The sequence below is a fragment of the Dipodomys spectabilis genome, unplaced genomic scaffold (assembly GCF_019054845.1).
Source record: "Dipodomys spectabilis isolate Male_0828 unplaced genomic scaffold, ASM1905484v1 ptg000163l, whole genome shotgun sequence".
Classification (NCBI taxonomy): Eukaryota; Metazoa; Chordata; class Mammalia; order Rodentia; family Heteromyidae; genus Dipodomys; species Dipodomys spectabilis.
In genome coordinates, this window is record NW_024870840.1 from 19372240 (window position 1) to 19389852 (window position 17613).

A 17613-nucleotide genomic window follows, 5' to 3' on the forward strand; every position below is an offset into this window, starting at 1 on the left:
CGCTGGAGAGCAAGCGTCTGTTCAGTGAATCAGTGTCATCTTCACGTTCAGTCGAGTCAAAAGCAGATGTGAATGTTTTTCCCATTAAGAAATCATTTCTTCTCTTAGGGGAGGAACCCAAAGGCGTAATTCCTCCGAACATCTAAAATACTATTTATCAAAACAAATCCCAGGAAATGGAAATGTGGGTTTGTGGTTGGTGGTGTTTGTTTTTGCTTTTTTGTTTTCTTTTTTTGGGGGGGTGGTGATGAAGGAGGGGCACAGAAACGGAGGGATGGAGGGCAAACAAAATGGACAGTAAACAAAGGCAGGCATGGTACTCAGGAAATACGGTGTGGAAAATGAGCTATGCAATTTGTGGGCAGGCAGGGGAGGAGAAAACTATGGGAAAGCGAAGGGAGGGGTGACATTATCCAAAAGAAATGCATTCATTACCTGACTCACGGAATGGTAACCTCTTTGTACAACACCTTAATGATAACAATAAAGTTACATTTTAAAAGTCATTTCTTTTATTTTAAAAAATCACTTCTTTTTTTCTTGGAATGCCTAGTCCCACTTTATATAAACCATCCAGCTGGGGGAAGCTTCTAATATGAATATTAATTTTACCACACATTAGTTATGGTTGGGGACTTTGGCATATCTCTGCAATGAGATTAATAATAGTGAACAAAGCCGGGCACCAGTGGCTCATGCCTGTAATCCCAGCAACTCGGGAGGCTGAGATCAGAATTTTGTGGTTCAAAGCCAGCTCAGGCAAGAAGGTCAATGAGAGTCTTATATCCAATTAATGATCCAAAGAACTGGAAGTGGAGCTATGGCTCAAGTGGTAGAGCACTAGTCTTGCGGGGGGAAAGCTCAAGGACAGCACTCAGGCTCTGGGTTCAAGCCCTAGAACCAGCAACACTCTCTCTCTCTCTCTCTCTCTCTCTCTCTCTCTCTCTCTCTCTCTCTCTCTCTCTCTCTCTCTCTCCTGAACAAGAAAATACCAAGTCCATAGGCTGTGATGTGAATTAATGACAAAACATCCACAATTCCCAACTACTTGTAGCTGCTTCATAAATGATCATTTCTGTTAATAATTGTCTGCCAAGACTTTGCTTGTATCAGCTAGGAGAGTCTAGTTTATGTGACAATAACAATTATGCCCAAATTTTTGTCGTTTACAACAACAGAGGTGGCTATTTCTTGCACATGCTGCATATCCATCGTGGATCAGGCGCAGCTTTGTTCCTGATTCTTCTCTCCTAGACCCACAGCTGTGAAGGACCAAGTCCCTGGGACACTGCTGGCTGCCATGATAGAGGAAGGTCTCCTATCTCATCGAATATTATGGCTCATACATGAAATATATTATTGACATTCAGAGCTCATTGGCCAGAGTCTATTATACATTCTCTAGAGAAGCTCAGGAAGAATAAACACACCAGGTACCTAGAAAAGAAAAGAGCTGGGAAAATGTGGGCAGCATCCCTGTGAATCTCACAATGCATTTAAAAATCCATGGCCCAGACCAGAGGGATAGAGGCTCAGCAAGAGAATGGGAAGAAGGGAGGAGGCAGTGGGAGCAAGGAGGGCCAGGGGGACTCAGTGTGGGGGACGATCTGAGCTGAGGTACGGGACTGGAACACGGGGCACCTTTCTTAGCACGACCTGAGCTCACACAGCCCTTAGGCCATTCTGTGCCACAGGCAAATGAGCTGGTCCTGTTGGAATAGGGCACCGTGGGCTGTCAATCAACATGGATGAAAAGCTGCATGAAGCTCGTGTTTTCTTGGTTCTCCGGCTATGGGCAGAACAGGCACCCAGCACTGTTTCCCTGGCTTTGTCTTTCCTACTCCATTGGCTTCCAGAATCTATTCAGTTCCTGTCATGGTTTGGGAGAGAAGCTAGTGAGTGTTCTGGGGTGTTTTTAGCTAACCCTCTTCTGCTCCTGCCTTGGAGACCAGGCATTTATTCCTCCCTGCTTCAGGCCTCGCACGCACATCCTTTGTTACCACTGACGTAAGAAGCAGCTGCTTTGCTGGCTGCAGCCTCCGAGGGTCCCCTGGGGCCGCAGATGCTCAGCTCTAAGGTGGATACCTGTGCCAACAGTGCCACCTTCTGTCCGGGATGAGGCTGCTGGCAATGAGCAAGGCTTAGTTCCCACTGGGGGATCCTTCTGGTGGTTTGAACCTGGTGTGGGGACTGGGTGAGGCTTCTCCCTGTGTTCCCCAGGGCCCGGACCACTGACTCCATACAGCCAGGTGACAATCAGTTATCTAGACCACCCTCCTGCTAGAACAGTGAATTAGAAGGCAAGGGAATTGGAGGGAAGAAGGGAGTCTAGGGTAAGGATGAGAGAAGGAAGGAAGAAGCTTGATGTAAGATTTTAGGCAAGAAAAGGACGAGTAGAATTACATTTAGATTTAGAATGGCTAAGAGGTGGACACAGCAATGATAAACAATAATGAAGCTAATTAAAGCCTTTCCCCTCATAAATCGCTGACTTTGGAGTTCACAGAGCTGGCAGATGCCTGCCTGAGTTTACCCACTCCCTTACGGCAAGTGACACTTCTGCCACAGGTTTCATGATGGCAGCACTTGACAAGGTTACTTTCCAGGGACACAGAGGACACTTCAGCTGAACATACTGGCTGCTGAGCCTGAAGATGTCCCCTCGGGTCACTGGATCCGGATGAAAATCATGGCATGAGTCTTCATATTGGTCTGTCTCCTTTGCTTTGCGTCAGACCCTCCTCAACTCTGCATGCAGACACGCAGGGCATTTGAGAAAGGTTTTCTCTGGACTACAATTCAAAGTGGACATGACCTAGACTGGTCTAGCTGCTCTCTTCCTCCTTCAAGACTATCAGCACTGGCCCACCACTGCGGCAGGAAACACCAAGCCTTCAAGGAGCAAAAAGACGCGACACCCATGTTCCTACAAGACCCCAGTCTCTTCTCCAAAAGAATATGAGTATTTCTCCCTCCTATTAGCCTATATTACCCATTATTCCTGTTCTATATCTGACTCCTTGGCCCTTGTGGGGTTGAGACATTGATTTCCTTCTCCATTCTTTGATTTTTGAATAAAGCCTTTCTTTCCTACAACACGCTGATCTCTGACATTGGATTTTCCAGGGAAAGAACTTCCTAAACTGAATTCAGTAACAGAGCAACCATATGACCCAGTCCTGACCAATGAGAGACAAGAGAATTTCTGTCTGGAAGTCCCCTGAGTTTGTGATAGGCTTCTTCCGGCTGATGTGGGATGGGGTTCCTTCCTGCTTGATTTGCACACGGTGACCTCGGGACTCTCAATTCCTGGAAAAGCTGTCAGTGGAGAGAAGAGGTGGGTGCTGGGTGGTACCCCAAATGGCTCCTAGCTGGCTCTGCTCATAGCCAAGTGCACAGCTCATGTTAACAACTTCCTTCTCCCTTTCTTGCTGGTTAAATCAGAGGAGCTGAAAACAGAGATGAGATCTTTCTAACAGGTGTGATAGTAGCAGAGTAGCACCAACAATATGATATTAAGTGCAAGACTTGAACTGGAATTTCTGTGTGAAGACTGCAAGTCAAGGTCTAACCACAAACCCAGTGAAATGCATGAGCCTACTGGCACTGCAGCCGCAGGCCTGGCTCACTGGGAGAGCACATGCACCTACTGCAGGATGCGGCCTGGCAGCTGAGGGGAACGGACTGATGGGACTTAGCCTTGAATTCACTGCTGTGGCCACCTTCAGTCAACATCGACTGATCGAGAGCAGGTGACTGTGCCCAGAGTGAGCTCTGCTCTCCTCAAGGGTAGGAGGGAAGGATGCTGAGCCTCCATCTTCCACCAGGTGCTACTACTCTCTTCTAGAACCTTCCAAAGCAGTTTCAGGGCTGCTTTCCTACGGATTAGGATCCCCTAGTCAGGAAATCAACATGGCCCATGATCAGAGACTTTGGTCAAGACCCAATATGGAGCTGCAGACATCCTTGTGACTTGCGATGTTGTAGGCAGGCTGAGCTGTTCTAGAACAAGCCATCCGATCTCCTGGGGGACCATCTGTGCTGGCATCTGTGCTCAGAGTCCTCACTTCCATCCTCAGGTCCAGTCTGCAGCCCTGTTCCCTGGGTTGCTGCTCCTGACACTGTGCTCAAGAGTCTCTGAATGTTCCAGGGATTCAGCATTCAGGGATTGAGCACGGGGTCCTCACTCTGCAGAAGGGCGGCTCCTGTGCACAATCACCCGATCTGCATCTCAGCATGGCTCTCTGGCTGTGCAGAAAAACCCATGCTGATCCCAGGGGGAAGAATGGAGGAGGGAAGTCCAGGAGGAAAAATGACCAAACAGTAGCCTTAGCAAGGACCCACCCGTGGTCTGGGTATCAAAAGCTCAAACTGGAGACTTGGCTCCTCCTGTGAGTTTTCAGGTGAAGGCCTCTGGCCCTGCCATGGCCTCGGCTTCCTCACCTGGAGCATCAGAGCTCACACTCCACAGATATGTACAGTGTTTTATGGCAGTGTGAAAAACAGGGAGAAAAGGTGATAGTTAGGAAATGATTATGAAACGCCAATCAAGTAGGGAAGGAGGTCCACCGAGAACTTTGAGAGTTCTAGGCCACCCACCATCTTACCTCAGAGCTCCAAGCAGGTGACAGTGCCATACAGCCTTGTCTAAGATGGCGATCTCAAGATGGAAAAGGCCCAATCAGAGGCGTCAGGCTGACATCCGGAGTCCAGCCCCAACTGCAGCTCCTCTGCCAGGAAGGCAGCTGTGGGGCTCAGAAGTTTTGGAGCTGCTGTGGACTTTGTCCCCTCTTGACAAGGTGCCAAGGAGGCCAAGCAAGGTTGGTGGCCTCGGGTGACCTGGGGGGGGGGGGTGAGTGGGGGTGGATTTGGTGGGGTTCAGCCAGGAAGCAAGGCATGATGTTTCCAGGTGGCAGGACCTGGAGATCCTGGCAGAGGAAGCCATGCAGGCCACTGTCTAAAAGCTGTGTGGACAGGACGCCCAGCCACAGCCCAGCAAAGAGCCTGCAGTGAACTTGCAGGATGCGGGGAGAGGGGGGAAGAATAGGGAGGGGGTTGTGCAGGGGTGAGGGGCTGAATCTAAGCCCAGTTCCCATGGGGAAGTCCATTGTATTTCTGTGGCACAGCTTTTCTCCTAAAGACCATGGAGACACACTAGGGAGATGGTCTCTCTCTGTCTCTATCTCTCTCTGTCTCTCTGTCTCTGTCTCTGTCTGTCTCTGTCTCTGTCTCTCTGTCTCTGTCTCTGTCTCTCTCTCTCTCTCTCTCTCTGTCAGGTGGTATTGGAGTTTGAATTTAGGGCTTTGTGCTTGGAAGTCAGAGGCTTTACCAAGGAAGCCAGTTCTCTAGTCTAAAATCATTCCTCTGAGAGAGTTAACAGGAAAGGTGATCGGACCTTAAGCACATATTTGGTATGCTGTCTGATTAATCATGCTTCCTGGAAGCCAGAACTTTCAATTTCATTTTCCTTTGCTAGTGCCTGAATATATATAGCCCGAGTCTGCATTCTTGTGTCTGAGAGGCACTACTGGATACACACAGTCAAGGACCACGGGTCACCAGCAAACCCACCAGAGGAAGATTCTGTGGTGAGTTGGGCGTGACCTGCTCTCCCCATCCAATTCCTCACCATCTCCAAAAGGGCTCTCCATTTTATAGATGAGCTCAGAGACGTCAGGCAGTCAGCCCCAGGTCACACTGTGGGGCAACAGCAAAGTCCAGATCCACCCACAGGGTTGTGTCTGCCTGCTCCTCCCTCCCCATGGTTTCTTAAACAGAGCATCAGCAGGAACTGCTCAGGTGAGTTCACAAAGGTCCCCAGGATGAGAGGGCTGCAGGCGAGCTGGCACATGGCCAGCAGGACTGAGAGGAAAGGTAACTGTTGTGGTGCTGCCATTTTGGAAAATGGAGGACACAGAGGAGGTAGAGAAGATCAGGGCACCCAGCACCTAGTAGTCCTGGTGTCCTGGCCACCCTGGAGCTGGCCATGGGTACTGCTGTTAAGCCCTGAGGGAGGTGAACATTTGCTTATGAGAATCAAGAAACCCAGAACTTTTCCACTCAACCTGCCCTTGAACACGGAGACTGTGCCAGGACCTGTGGGGAAACTGAGGCCCCAGGAAGGGACTGGCTGGCCCAGAGTCCTGGGAAGGAGGCAGAGCGGGCAGATGGCCTGGCTCTGCCTGTGGGAGATGGAGGAAGAGGATGGGGTATCCGTGTGTCCAGATGCCAAGGTGACCAGGTCTGGGGACAGCATGCCCAGCACCATCCTGGTTTGCAGTCTTACAATCAAAGGCCTGGCTCTGGCTCTGTGCAGTGGACCTCTGTGTGTGTAGAGGCAGAGGAAAAATCCTAGAAACTTCTGGATTTCCTCCCCCCCCCCCCCCCCCACAGTCCTGGGCTTGAATTCAGGGCCTGGGATCTATCCCTGAGCCTCTCTGTGCTCCAGGCTAGCACTCTACCACTTGAGCCACAGCACCACTTCCCGCTTTTTCTGTGTATGTGGTTCTGCGGAATCAAACCTAGGGTTTCATGCATGCTAGGCGAGCACTCTACCATTAAGCCACCTTCCCAGCCCTGAACCTTCTGGATGTTTATAGTCACACATTTTGCTTCAATTCAGAATGAGAGGCCGGTGCTAAACTCCACTCTGCTCTCCAGAGCTGTGTCTCACTAGGGAAGTCACTTCCCTTCTTGAGCCGCTTTGTGTCATCACTGGTGGATGGAGTGAGGATCTTGCCATGTTTGGTCCATCTCTGGGGTGGTGGGAGGTGGGGAGAGGCAGTTCCAGTAAGCAGGGGAGTGGGGGGAGAGGTAGGAAGAATGGGGGCTGGGCTGAGCTCTGGCCCTGGTGTTGGCCTGGGGAGTGGGGGGAAGGCTTTTTCCTAGCTAAAACCCTCATCAGACTAGCTGGATCCTATGGTCTGGGAAATGTTCTCTTGTGCTTTGTCTCTTTTCTTCTCACATGAAAAGGGTCAGGGCTGTAGGATGCACTTGGGCCAAGCCCTGTCTCAGCACAGTGGAGAAGTCGGGTGCCTCCCCTAGGAACTTACACACACATATAAAACACGCCCATCTAGATCTACACTGAAGAGGCCAGAGCACAGGCTGCACAACAGAGGACTTGTGTCAGAACCACCGGGTGCGGGTTCAGCCTTGTGCACCTGGGGGAGGTGGGGGGAGGGGAGGCATTGTGCTCCTTCCCTCCACACTGCAAGGAACCCCAGGTCCTCATCTCTGTCTGTGTGGTCGCCTCAGGTGGGGCAAGGAAGAGGCCTGTGTGACAGCCACACCCAGTCCATGCTAGCTACTGTCATGGCTTCCCATGCATGCTCCCTGCCCCGGTGTCTGCTGGCCATTCCTCCACCCTTCCTTCTGTGCAGATTCTGTCTTTCTCCATGGCTGTGTCCTCGTCCATTGTCTCTAGGAGGACAGGAGGCCTCTGCCTTGGCTGTGCTCAGGGCAGAGGGAGCTGGAACAAGATGACTAACTTTCTATCCATAGCCACGGAGCACAGGGGAAGAGGGCCAGGGTGGGTTGTGTCCTGGTACCCTGGAGGGAAGCCAAGGAGACTGGCCCCTGCTGCCACCTTGTCTGGAGCTTCCATCCAAACTGTGTTTTCCCTCCTGCAGCTTGGAAAACAACCATGAGTAGAAGAAGTTTTTTGAGAAACATCTTCGGTGGTGCGAAGCATCTGGCCACCTCCCCAGGTAATCATGGTCCTCTTCTCTGTCTGCCTCATACTAGAGGCCTGCCCTGAGGGGCAGCTCCAACCAGAGCTGGCCTGCAGAGGAGTCAGGGCTGGAGGAGGGAGCCTCAAGAATCTACATCAAAGTTTACATCCACCAGTGGGCTTCCTGGCCCTCCCAGAGAGCGGGGCCCTGCTATTCACTTCCTCCTGACTGTGCCTCCCTAGATGAGGCCAGGAGAGGCCTGCAGATGGGGAGGACAGCAGGGGAGAGGATGAAAGGAAGAAGAGGACAGAGGGCAGCAAGAGATCTATACAACCTATATATGTCCCTTGTTCTCCACCTCCCCTACTTCTAAGGTAACTTCATGGGTGGCTCAGGATCTCTGAAGGGCTCAGAGCAAGAGTGACTCAGAATGGCACTGGACTGGGCCCCAGTGTGACCTTGGTGCCCCTGCCCCCACCGGTGACATGAGAGCAGCTTTTGCCCATGTTGCTCTGAGGGTCAGAGGTGATGCGCCTAGGTCCCCAGGCCAGGACCTGCCACACCCCAGCGCCCCTAGTGCCAGTTCCCTCCCTGCACCTGCACCTGCTCCTGTCCCATGCAGCCTCCCCATCCCGCCTGAAGCTGTGGCAGGTGCCCGCCACACTGCAGGGACAAGCACCTGCTTACAGCGGTGACGGCCCCAAAAGGGCTGGGTCTACTGACCATGTGGAAGAAGAGCCTGAAAGGGACAGAGAGGGCAGAGGCCTCCTCCCAGGACCGCACCCACCCACCCACCCACCCCACATCCCTCAGGCCTGCTTGCTCCCCTTGCCTCCCCTCCCCCACCTGCCTTCAACCAGGTCAGTCCTTCCCAGGAGCCAGCCCTGCAGAGCAAGGAAGGAGAGAGGGGGAAGATTCCAGGCCCCACTCCCCGCAGGGCCTGGGATCCTAGAGGGAAGCCTGGGTGATGGAGTCGTCAGGATAAATCTCCCTCCTTTGAGAACTGCTCCGGAGCCAGGTCCTTTGAGCCGTGGAGAGTCATAGGACTGAGCCGAGGCCCAGCAGTGCCACCTCCATCTCCACCGCTGTCCCAGAGCCTCCGCCCTCCGCAGGAGGCTGCTCTCTGCACCACCAGATCACTCCACAGCTCCCACTCATGATCCTCACCTCATCCAGCCCCTCGGGCTCGGGGAGCGTTCCAATGCAGACTTCACAGCAACGTGAAGTGTCCCATCGGCGATGTCAAAACTGATGTCCAGCTGTCCATTCCTGCACAGGGTCTCCTGCTTCTTTCAGAGACCAGCGTGAGACCATGGCCTTCTGCCTGTGTCCCAGTGGAGCTCAGGTCTGCACCACTAGGCCTCATGTGTTTGTTGAGATGAGGTCTGGCTGATTTCTTGTTCAGGCTGACCTCACACTGTGATTCTGTCTCAGACTCCAAAGCAGCTTTGTTACAGACGTGTGCCACCAGGCTCAGCTTTGATTCGTCTTAATTCCTGTACTTCCTTAAGGGACCTGTGTCCACACACAGTCACTGGGGTTAGGACTTTTCCTGTGAACTGGAGGGCGGGCTCAGTTCCACGCATAGTCTCCCATGGGACAGGTCCACACAGGGTGACTTCCTACACCCCTGAACTCCACCCTGCCTCTGACCTTCCCTTTATCCTCCTCAAATAGATGCCAGACAATTCATTGGGAAAGTCACTGATTTTCTTGTGGACCAACTGGGCCCAGAGTATGCCAGCCTCCTGGTGACTGAAGACCAAATCTGGGAGGTGTTTGTGGCTGAGGCTGGACTGTCCAGGTGACCTGCAGTAGGACTTCCCTCTTCTCCCCCTTGTCTTCTCCCCGCCCTCCTCCCCATCTTCCCTACCTCCCTCTCCCCCACCCGCACCCATTGCATGGTGTCCAGCTCCTCCCGTGTGGCCCTCCTCCCCCAGGTCACTGGCCCAGAGGCCAGTCATCTCTGGAGACTCGCCGTGGGGCACAGGCATACTGTGCTTTATCATCAAGTTCCCAGGCGCATCTCCAGCCAGTCAGGATGACAACCAGATTCCATCAAGAGGCTTAATCACACCCTCCTCCTGTCTACCCTGCAGCCTCGCTCCCTCCCAGAGCTCAGTGCCTTTAGTCTCTAGTGCCTCTAGAGGTCAGAAATGGTGTCAAAGCACCCACCCCACATCACCCTTACACTGCCAGGGCCTGGCATTCTTTACCCAGAATCAGTGAGGCCAAATGGGTTCTGGTTATTTTCTTTTGGATTTTGACACATGTACAGGTATGTAATGAAATACCTCGGGGATAGGGTCTGCACTTGATGTGAAATTCATAAAAGATTTATTTTTTGTACATGACACACAACCTGCAGGTGATTCCATAGGCTATTTTACGGCAATCTCTCTGCTGAGGTCATGTGTAGGACTTGCCATGTCTGGCTCCATGGTAGTCCTGAGAGGATTTCAGATTTGGGGTCAGGCGATGGCAGCCCATCCCAGTTTCTGGAGAAGAGGATGTAGGCGATCAGCAGTAATAACAGGCCCTCAGCACACATTCAGGACTGAGCTGGGGTAGGACAAAGTTTGTACAGGGTCTCACCTGAAGCAAAAAACAAAAGGCTAAAGGACCGGAGCTTGCAAGGTTCATGTGGGAGAGGATTTGACCTGCAAGGCCTGAGTCCAATCCCCAGAACTCAGAAATTACGGGTTCACCTTTGGAGGCATTTTGGAATTGGGGATTTTGAATCAGAAATGTTCCACCTGTATGGCCTTGTAGCCAAAGTCTGCAGGATAACACAGCCACTCCTGGCTGGCAGGACTTCCCAGGAGTCTGCAGATCCTTTTCCAGACACTGAGCAGCCAAGGAAGGCTTTGGTAAGGCTGGTGGTTTAACACACTGGTCTTCTAGGATGTAAGGCTCTTTGTTCAATGTCAGAGCCTCCTACTGGCAGAGGCCTTGGCTGTCAAGCATTTATCTTGAGAGGGAGGTTTCTCTCAAATGCCCTTCATGAAAGAACATTCTAAGTTGCCTTTTACTCTTTGACCCTTATTGAGTATGGACCACAGAGCATCTGGGACCTACTAAACTCGTTCATCTTTGAAAGAGCAATACTGAATATCTGTTCCATCCTAGTGAGCCTTGTTTCAGTCTAGTGAAAGCATTGTGACTTGTGCAGGAAAGAAGTTACGGAATCCATTTTGCAGCAAAACAAACTGATGCTCTCCATCCTGTGACATTGACTTTTGCAGGGAGGAGGCAGGGGCAATGAGAGAGGATCTGAAGAACGTTACAGCAGACATGATCTGGAAAGACCAGCAGGATAAGAAGATCTTCTTGCAGAAGTTTCCTGAGATGAAAACAGAGGTTGAGGGGCACATCAGGAGGCTCCGGGCCCTGGCAGATGAGGTCAGCAAGGTGCACAAGGACTGCACCATCTCCCACGTGGTGGCCGACTCCACTGGTGTTATCTCTGGGATCATGGCCCTCTGTGGCCTTCTTCTGACACCTTGCACAGGAGGACTCAGTATGGCACTCGTGGCAGGTGGGATCGGGCTGGGAACAGCATCTTCTGTGACCAGTGCTGCCACCAGCATTGTAGATGGGAGTAAAATGTCTTCAGCCAAAGATGAAGCCATGAAGCTGTTGTCCACAAGCAAGGATAGATTAAAGGAATTAATAGGGATGTGTGTTAGGTTTGCACTTAAAGGTTCATTGGCAATGGATGAGTTCATCCAGTGCCTGAGAGAGCTGGGGCCATATGTCTCTACCTTAAGAGGGGCCAGAACCAACCCTCATCTACCACATGAGTTGGAGGGCCGATTGAACAGGGTGGGATCTTCAAACACCTTTGAGAATGTGGAGAGAGCCTTTCAGGGCCCTGCACAGTCAATGAGCAGAATAACCCGAATCTTGGGGGGAGTCTCCACAGGGATCTTACTTGGGTTAGATTTTACCAGTCTAGTGCAAGATTCACAGCATTTATCTCAGGGGGCAGAGTCAGAGTTGGCCAAAGAGTTGCGCAGGGTAGCTCAGGAGCTGGAGAATAAGTTGATGTTGCTTGTCAGGGTCTACAAGGCTCAGTAGGAGATGCCACCTTCCTAAGCCCTGTCACCACAGAGCCACACCCAGGGAGACTTCCTTCACCTCTCTGCCCCAGCCTTTGTGTGCTCCACAAACCTTCACACAACCTCCTCGGGGGATTCCTGAGACGTAGCATCTGGCTATTTCTATGCCTCCAAACTCCATTCTAAAATGCTCTGCTGGACTTTCTCTTTGCAACTCTCATGAAAACACAGACTGCCTTTACCCTATATGTGTACTGTGGGGCTCTGGGGGCCTCAGGGGCATGATCGCAATCAATAAACTCATCATATGCTACCAGTTGTTGGATGCACGTAAACTTCTCCATGCTGGGTTCTGGAAAGGCATAGCTGGATAACCTTTAGGAGTTAGTAATCTCTAGAGCAGAACTATTCTTTGTCTATCACTGGGACTCTGCTCAACAGCTCCCTATTCAAGTTAACTGCCGCCAGAGCTGTGTTAAAGCAGACTTTCCTACACTTGTGGGAAATAGGTGAAGCTCCACTGTGCGTCAAAGTTGAGTGCCCCTCTGGACTTGGGTGGGAAAATCTTACCCAATAATCCTGATACTGTGACTGTAATGATGGAGGATGAACGTCCAGAATTCCTCATCCCCACCCCCACAGCTTCCAACTATGGCGGTGGGGTTCTTTTCTACTCCCGACCTCATCTGTCACCTTCCACAGGCAGAAGTCAGGAAGAAGGGCACAGGAGCTGGGCAGCCTCCAGCCCACACCAAAACTCAGAAGATGCTCCTGTGACCAAGAAGGAGGAGGAGAGGTTGGAAGCGTGGTTCAGGTGGTAGAGCACCAGTTAATGAGCAAAAATATCAGATAGCAAGTTTGAGTCCTGGTCTTGGACAAAAAGAGAAAAAGGAGGAGCATAATAGAAAGAAGTAGCTGTTTAGAAACTTCTAGTTTTATTGTTTTACTGCATTGAAAAAAATTTAAGTGCACAAAAGTACAGACTTAGGCTCTCAGTCTTTCCTGGGTCACTAATGCAGAATATCCAAGGCAGCATTTGGGGGAGCAGCACAAATTGGCCGGTGTTTATTCTTTAAGCATTATAAACCAAGCGCAGCCCCTGGTGGTCATCTCTCAGATCTCTTTCCCCTGCAGCAGAGTTTAAACCTTTAACCAGAAGCCAAGTCCTTGAGGTTTCCCAGCACCTTGCTAGGCCATCAGAGCTCCCGGGCCAGGCCGCACCATCTCCCTTTCTCTGAGTGTCCTTCCGCTCACACGTGGAAAGACAATGGTGTGACATCGGCACAGATGCGACTCCATACTTTTCATTCTTCAGGGGTGCTTCCTGAGCATCTCCCCAAGAGCCTTCCATCTCAAGGAACCAGAGCTGAGGACAAAGAGATCCCTTTGACTTTGGGTTCACAGCCATGGCCTGGCTTCAAGACTTGGGATTATTTGGGGAAAGAAAAGTTGAGCCTAGAGAGGAAGAGGTCTCTAATGCCACCAATGAAAGAAGGCCAGCGGGAAAGCTAATGCTGACAGCCCAGTGCAGGCAGGGTGGAGCGGAGCCTATGCTGGCTCCACAGTGGCTGGAACATCCAGGGGCTTAGATATGGCCGCAGGGTGGTCACCCAGGATGCACTGGAAGCTTAGTCTGTCCTGCTCCATTGGTTTCCAGAACCTATACAATTCATGTCATGGTTTGGGGAGAAGCAAGGTAGTGTTTCTGGGGTGTTTTTAGCTAACCCCTCTTCTGCTCCTGCCTTGGAGACCAGTCATTTATTCCTCCCTGCTTCAGGCCTCGCACGCACATCCTTCGTTACCGCTGATGTCAAAGCAGCTGCTTTGCTGGCTGCAGCCTCTGAGGGTCCCCGGGGGCTGCAGATGCTCAGCCTTACCTTCCTTCCCGGATGAGGCTGCTGGCAATGAGCAAGGCTTCCAGATCTCCTCCTGCAGTCCCCACTGGGGGATCCAGCACACATTTGGACCTGGGACCTGCGAGTGACTGGCGCTGAAGACAGATTATTTTCTATTCTGCCTCCAACTGGTCTGTGTCCACATTCTGTTCCTGTCTCCTTCTGGCCTCCCCAATCACAGGCCGTTCTTATGCTGCCTGGAACAGCTTGGGCCATTTTCTGCTCCAATCTCCTTCGGTCCTTAGTGGACCTTCAAGTCCTAGCTTGAATGTCTCTTCTGCAGAGAGTTTTCTCACCCTTTTTCCTTTTCTTTCTTCTTTCTTTCCTTCTTTCCTTCTTTCTTTTTTTTTGTCATTTGTGAGGCTTGAACTGGAGGCCTGGGTGCTGTCCCTTAGCTTTTTTGCTCAAGGTTAGTACCCTACCACTTGAGCCACAGTTCCACTTCTGGCTTTTTGGTGGTCAACTGGAGATAAGAGTGTCACAGACTCTCTTGCCCAGACTGGGTTCAAGCCAAGCCTTCAAGGAGCAAAAAGACGTGACACTCATGTTCCTGCAAGACCCCCGTCTCTTCTCAGAAAGAACGTGAATATTTCTCCCTCCTATTAGCCCATATTTCTCCCTCATTATTCCTGTTCTATATCTGACCCCTTGGCCCTTGTGGGGTTGAGACATTCATTTCCTTCTCCACTCTTTGACTTTTGAATAAAGCCCTTCATCCCCAAAATACTCTTATCACGGACGCTGGATTTTCCAGGAAAAGAACTTGTTAACTGGATTCAGTAACATAGCGACCATGTGACCCAGTCCTGACCAATGAAAGACAAGGGCACCATGCCAATGGGCTTCTAGGGGCTTTTGCTATTCAAGACAGGTGTGACAGGAGAGTTGTTTCTCCTTGTTTCTTGCTTTGAAGGAGGCATGAATCCTGAGACAGAGTGACATTTTGAGATTCTGAGACATGAGGACCATGAGCCAACTCGGAGAGGAAGGAGGGCGGACAGACAGAAAGAGCAGGGGCCCAGGGTAACTCCATATATGGGTTAAAGGGCTTCGCCCCAGACCTATCCTTCCTTGTCACCCTTGGTCTCACTCTGAGCTACTCCTTCCTTCCTTCTGTCCTTCCTCCCTCCCTCCTTCCCTTCTCCTTCCTTCCTTCTGTCCTTCCTCCCTCACTCCTCCCCTTCTCCTTCCTTCCTCCCTCCCTCCTGCCCTTCTCCTTCCTTCCTTCTGTCCTTCCTCCCTCCCTCCTTCTCTTCTCCTTCCTTCCTTCTTTTCTTCCTCCCTCCCTACATCCGTCTTTCTTTCTTTCTTTCTTTCTTTCTTTCTTTCTTTCTTTCTTTCTTTCTTTCTTTCTTTCTCTCTTTCTTTCTTTCTTTCTTTCTTTCTTTCATTTACTAGATTGAAAAAAAGGGGGAAAGGAAGTAAAGAATAGTTTTAAAAAAAAAAGGAAGGAAGGAATAGTTGGAGGGAGCAAGCTTCCTAAAAAAGAAGAGAAGCTCTGATTGGGCGTCCCCTGAGTTTTTCAAGGACTTCCTCTGGGGCTGATGTGGGTTGGGGCTCCTTCTTGCTTGACTTGCACAGTGTGAGCTGTTGGGATGACATCTGGGCCTCAATTCCTGGAAAGGCTGTCAGTGGAGAGAAGAGGGTGTGTGCTGGCTCCTATCCCAAACGGCACCTGTCTGTCTCTGCTCATGGCCAAATACACAGCTTGTATACAGAACTTCTCTTCCCACTTGGGGCCTGAGCTCTGCAGGTGCAGCAGAGCAGAGGCTCTCAAACTGTGCCTGAGTTACAACCAGAGCCATCATCCAGGCTATGATCATCATCCTATCGACCTACACACCCAGTGCTGTGGGACACTACCCTCAACCTCACCTTTCTTGCTGAACAATTCAGAGGAGCTGATCATGGAGATGGGTTCTTTCCAATGGGTGTGAGAGTAGCAGAGTAGTGCCAACAATAGGATATTAAGTGCAAGACTTGAACTGGAATTTCAGTGTGAAGACTGGTGTCCAACCCCAACCACAGAGGGAAATGCAGATTAGGCTGCACTGCAGCCTACTGGCACCACAGCCGCAGGCCTGGCTCACTGGGAGAGCACATGCACCTACTGCAGGATGCGGCCTGGCAGCTGAGGGGAACGGACTGATGGGACTTAGCCTTGAATTCACTGCGGTGACCACCTTCAGTCGACATCGACTGATCGAGAGCAGGCGACTGTGCCCAGAGTGAGCTCTGCAGTCCTTAGGAGATGCTGGTCACCTCCTGGTCCTCACTAAGAGTCAGTCTGAGGGACTTGGCCAGGTGTGGAAAAGAAGAAGATGGGGAAGCAGGACAGGAGGGAAGGATGCTGAGCCTCCATCTTCCACCAGGTGCTGCTGCTCTCTTCTAGAACCTTCCAAAGCAGTTTCGGGGCTGCTTTCCTACGGATTAGGATCCCCTAGTCAGGAAATCAACATGGCCCATGATCAGAGACTTTGGTCAAGACCCAATATGGAGCTGCAGACATCCTTGTGACTTGCGATGTTGTAGGCAGGCTGAGCTGTTCTAGAACAAGCCATCCGATCTCCTGGGAGACCATCTGTGCTGGCATCTGTGCTCAGAGTCCTCACTTCCATCCTCAGGTCCAGTCTGCAGCCCTGTTCCCTGGGTTGCTGCTCCTGACACTGTGCTCAAGAGTCTCTGAATGTTCCAGGGATTCAGCATTCAGGGATTGAGCACGGGGTCCTCACTCTGCAGAAGGGCGGCTCCTGTGCACAATCACCCGATCTGCATCTCAGCATGGCTCTCTGGCTGTGCAGAAAAACCCATGCTGATCCCAGGGGGAAGAATGGAGGAGGGAAGTCCAGGAGGAAAAATGACCAAACAGTAGCCTTAGCAAGGACCCACCCGTGGTCTGGGTATCAAAAGCTCAAACTGGAGACTTGGCTCCTCCTGTGAGTTTTCAGGTGAAGGCCTCTGGCCCTGCCATGGCCTCAGCTTCCTCACCTGGAGCATCAGAGCTCACACTCCACAGGTATGTACAGTGTTTATGGCAGTGTGAAAAACAGGGAGAAAAGGTGATAGTTAGGAAATGATTATGAAACGCCAATCAAGTAGGGAAGGAGGTCCACCGAGAACTTTGAGAGTTCTAGGCCACCCACCATCTTACCTCAGAGCTCCAAGCAGGTGACAGTGCCATACAGCCTTGTCTAAGATGGCGATCTCAAGATGGAAAAGGCCTCATCAGAGGGGTCAGGCTGACCTCTGGAGTCCAGCCCCAACTGCAGCTCCTCTGCCAGGAAGGCAGCTGTGGGGCTCAGAAGTTTTGGAGCTGCTGTGGACTTTGTCCCCTCTTGACAAGGTGCCAAGGAGGCCAAACAAGGTTGGTGGCCTCGGGTGACCTGGGGTGGGCGGGTGGGAGTGGAGATGGTGGGGTTCTGCCAGGAAGCAAGGCATGATGTTTCCAAGTGGCAGAAGCTGGAGATCCTGGCAGAGGAAGCCATGCAGGCTACTGTCTAAAAGCTGTGTGGACAGGACGCCCAGCCACAGCCCAGCAATGAGCCTACAGTGAACTTGCAGGATGCGGGGAGGGGGGGGAAGAATGGGGAGGGGGTTGTGCAGGGGTGAGGGGCTGAATCTAAGCCCAGTTCCCATGGGGAAGTTCATTGTATTTCTGTGGCACAGCTTTTCTCCTAAAGACCATGGAGACACACTAGGGAGATGTTCTCTCTCTGTCTCATTGTCTCTCTCTCTCTGTCTCTCTCTCTCTGTCTCTCTCTCTGTCTCTCTGTCTCTGTCTCTGTCTCTGTCTCTCTCTCTCTCTGTCAGGTGGTATTAGAGTTTGAATTTAGGGCTTTGTACTTGGAAGTCAGAGGCTTTACCAAGGAAGCCAGTTCTCTAGTCTAAAGTCATTCCTCTGAGAGAGTCAATAAGGAAAGGTCATCAGACCTTAAGCACATATTTGGTATGCTGTCTGATTAATCATGCTTCCTGGAAGCCAGA

At 51.4% G+C, this 17613-nt stretch overlaps 1 protein-coding gene across 3 annotated transcripts in view; it reads left to right on the forward strand.

Annotated features, from left to right (window-relative positions):
• LOC122119266 (apolipoprotein L3-like) overlaps positions 1-17613 on the forward strand; it is a 30714-nt gene that overhangs the window by 6538 nt on the left and 6563 nt on the right. Inside the window, exons 1-5 of one of the 3 annotated variants that reach the window (XM_042693301.1) lie at positions 4742-4820; positions 5477-5588; positions 7632-7709; positions 9351-9477; positions 10919-11011. In XM_042693301.1, the coding sequence (XP_042549235.1) occupies positions 7646-7709; positions 9351-9477; positions 10919-11011 (284 nt within the window). In that variant the 5' untranslated portion in view covers positions 4742-4820; positions 5477-5588; positions 7632-7645. Of the gene's footprint in view, positions 1-4337; positions 4347-4741; positions 4821-5476; positions 5589-7630; positions 7710-9348; positions 9478-10918; positions 11012-17613 lie in introns of those variants that run through there. The other 2 variants (XM_042693303.1, XM_042693302.1) reach the window with 2 other exon arrangements.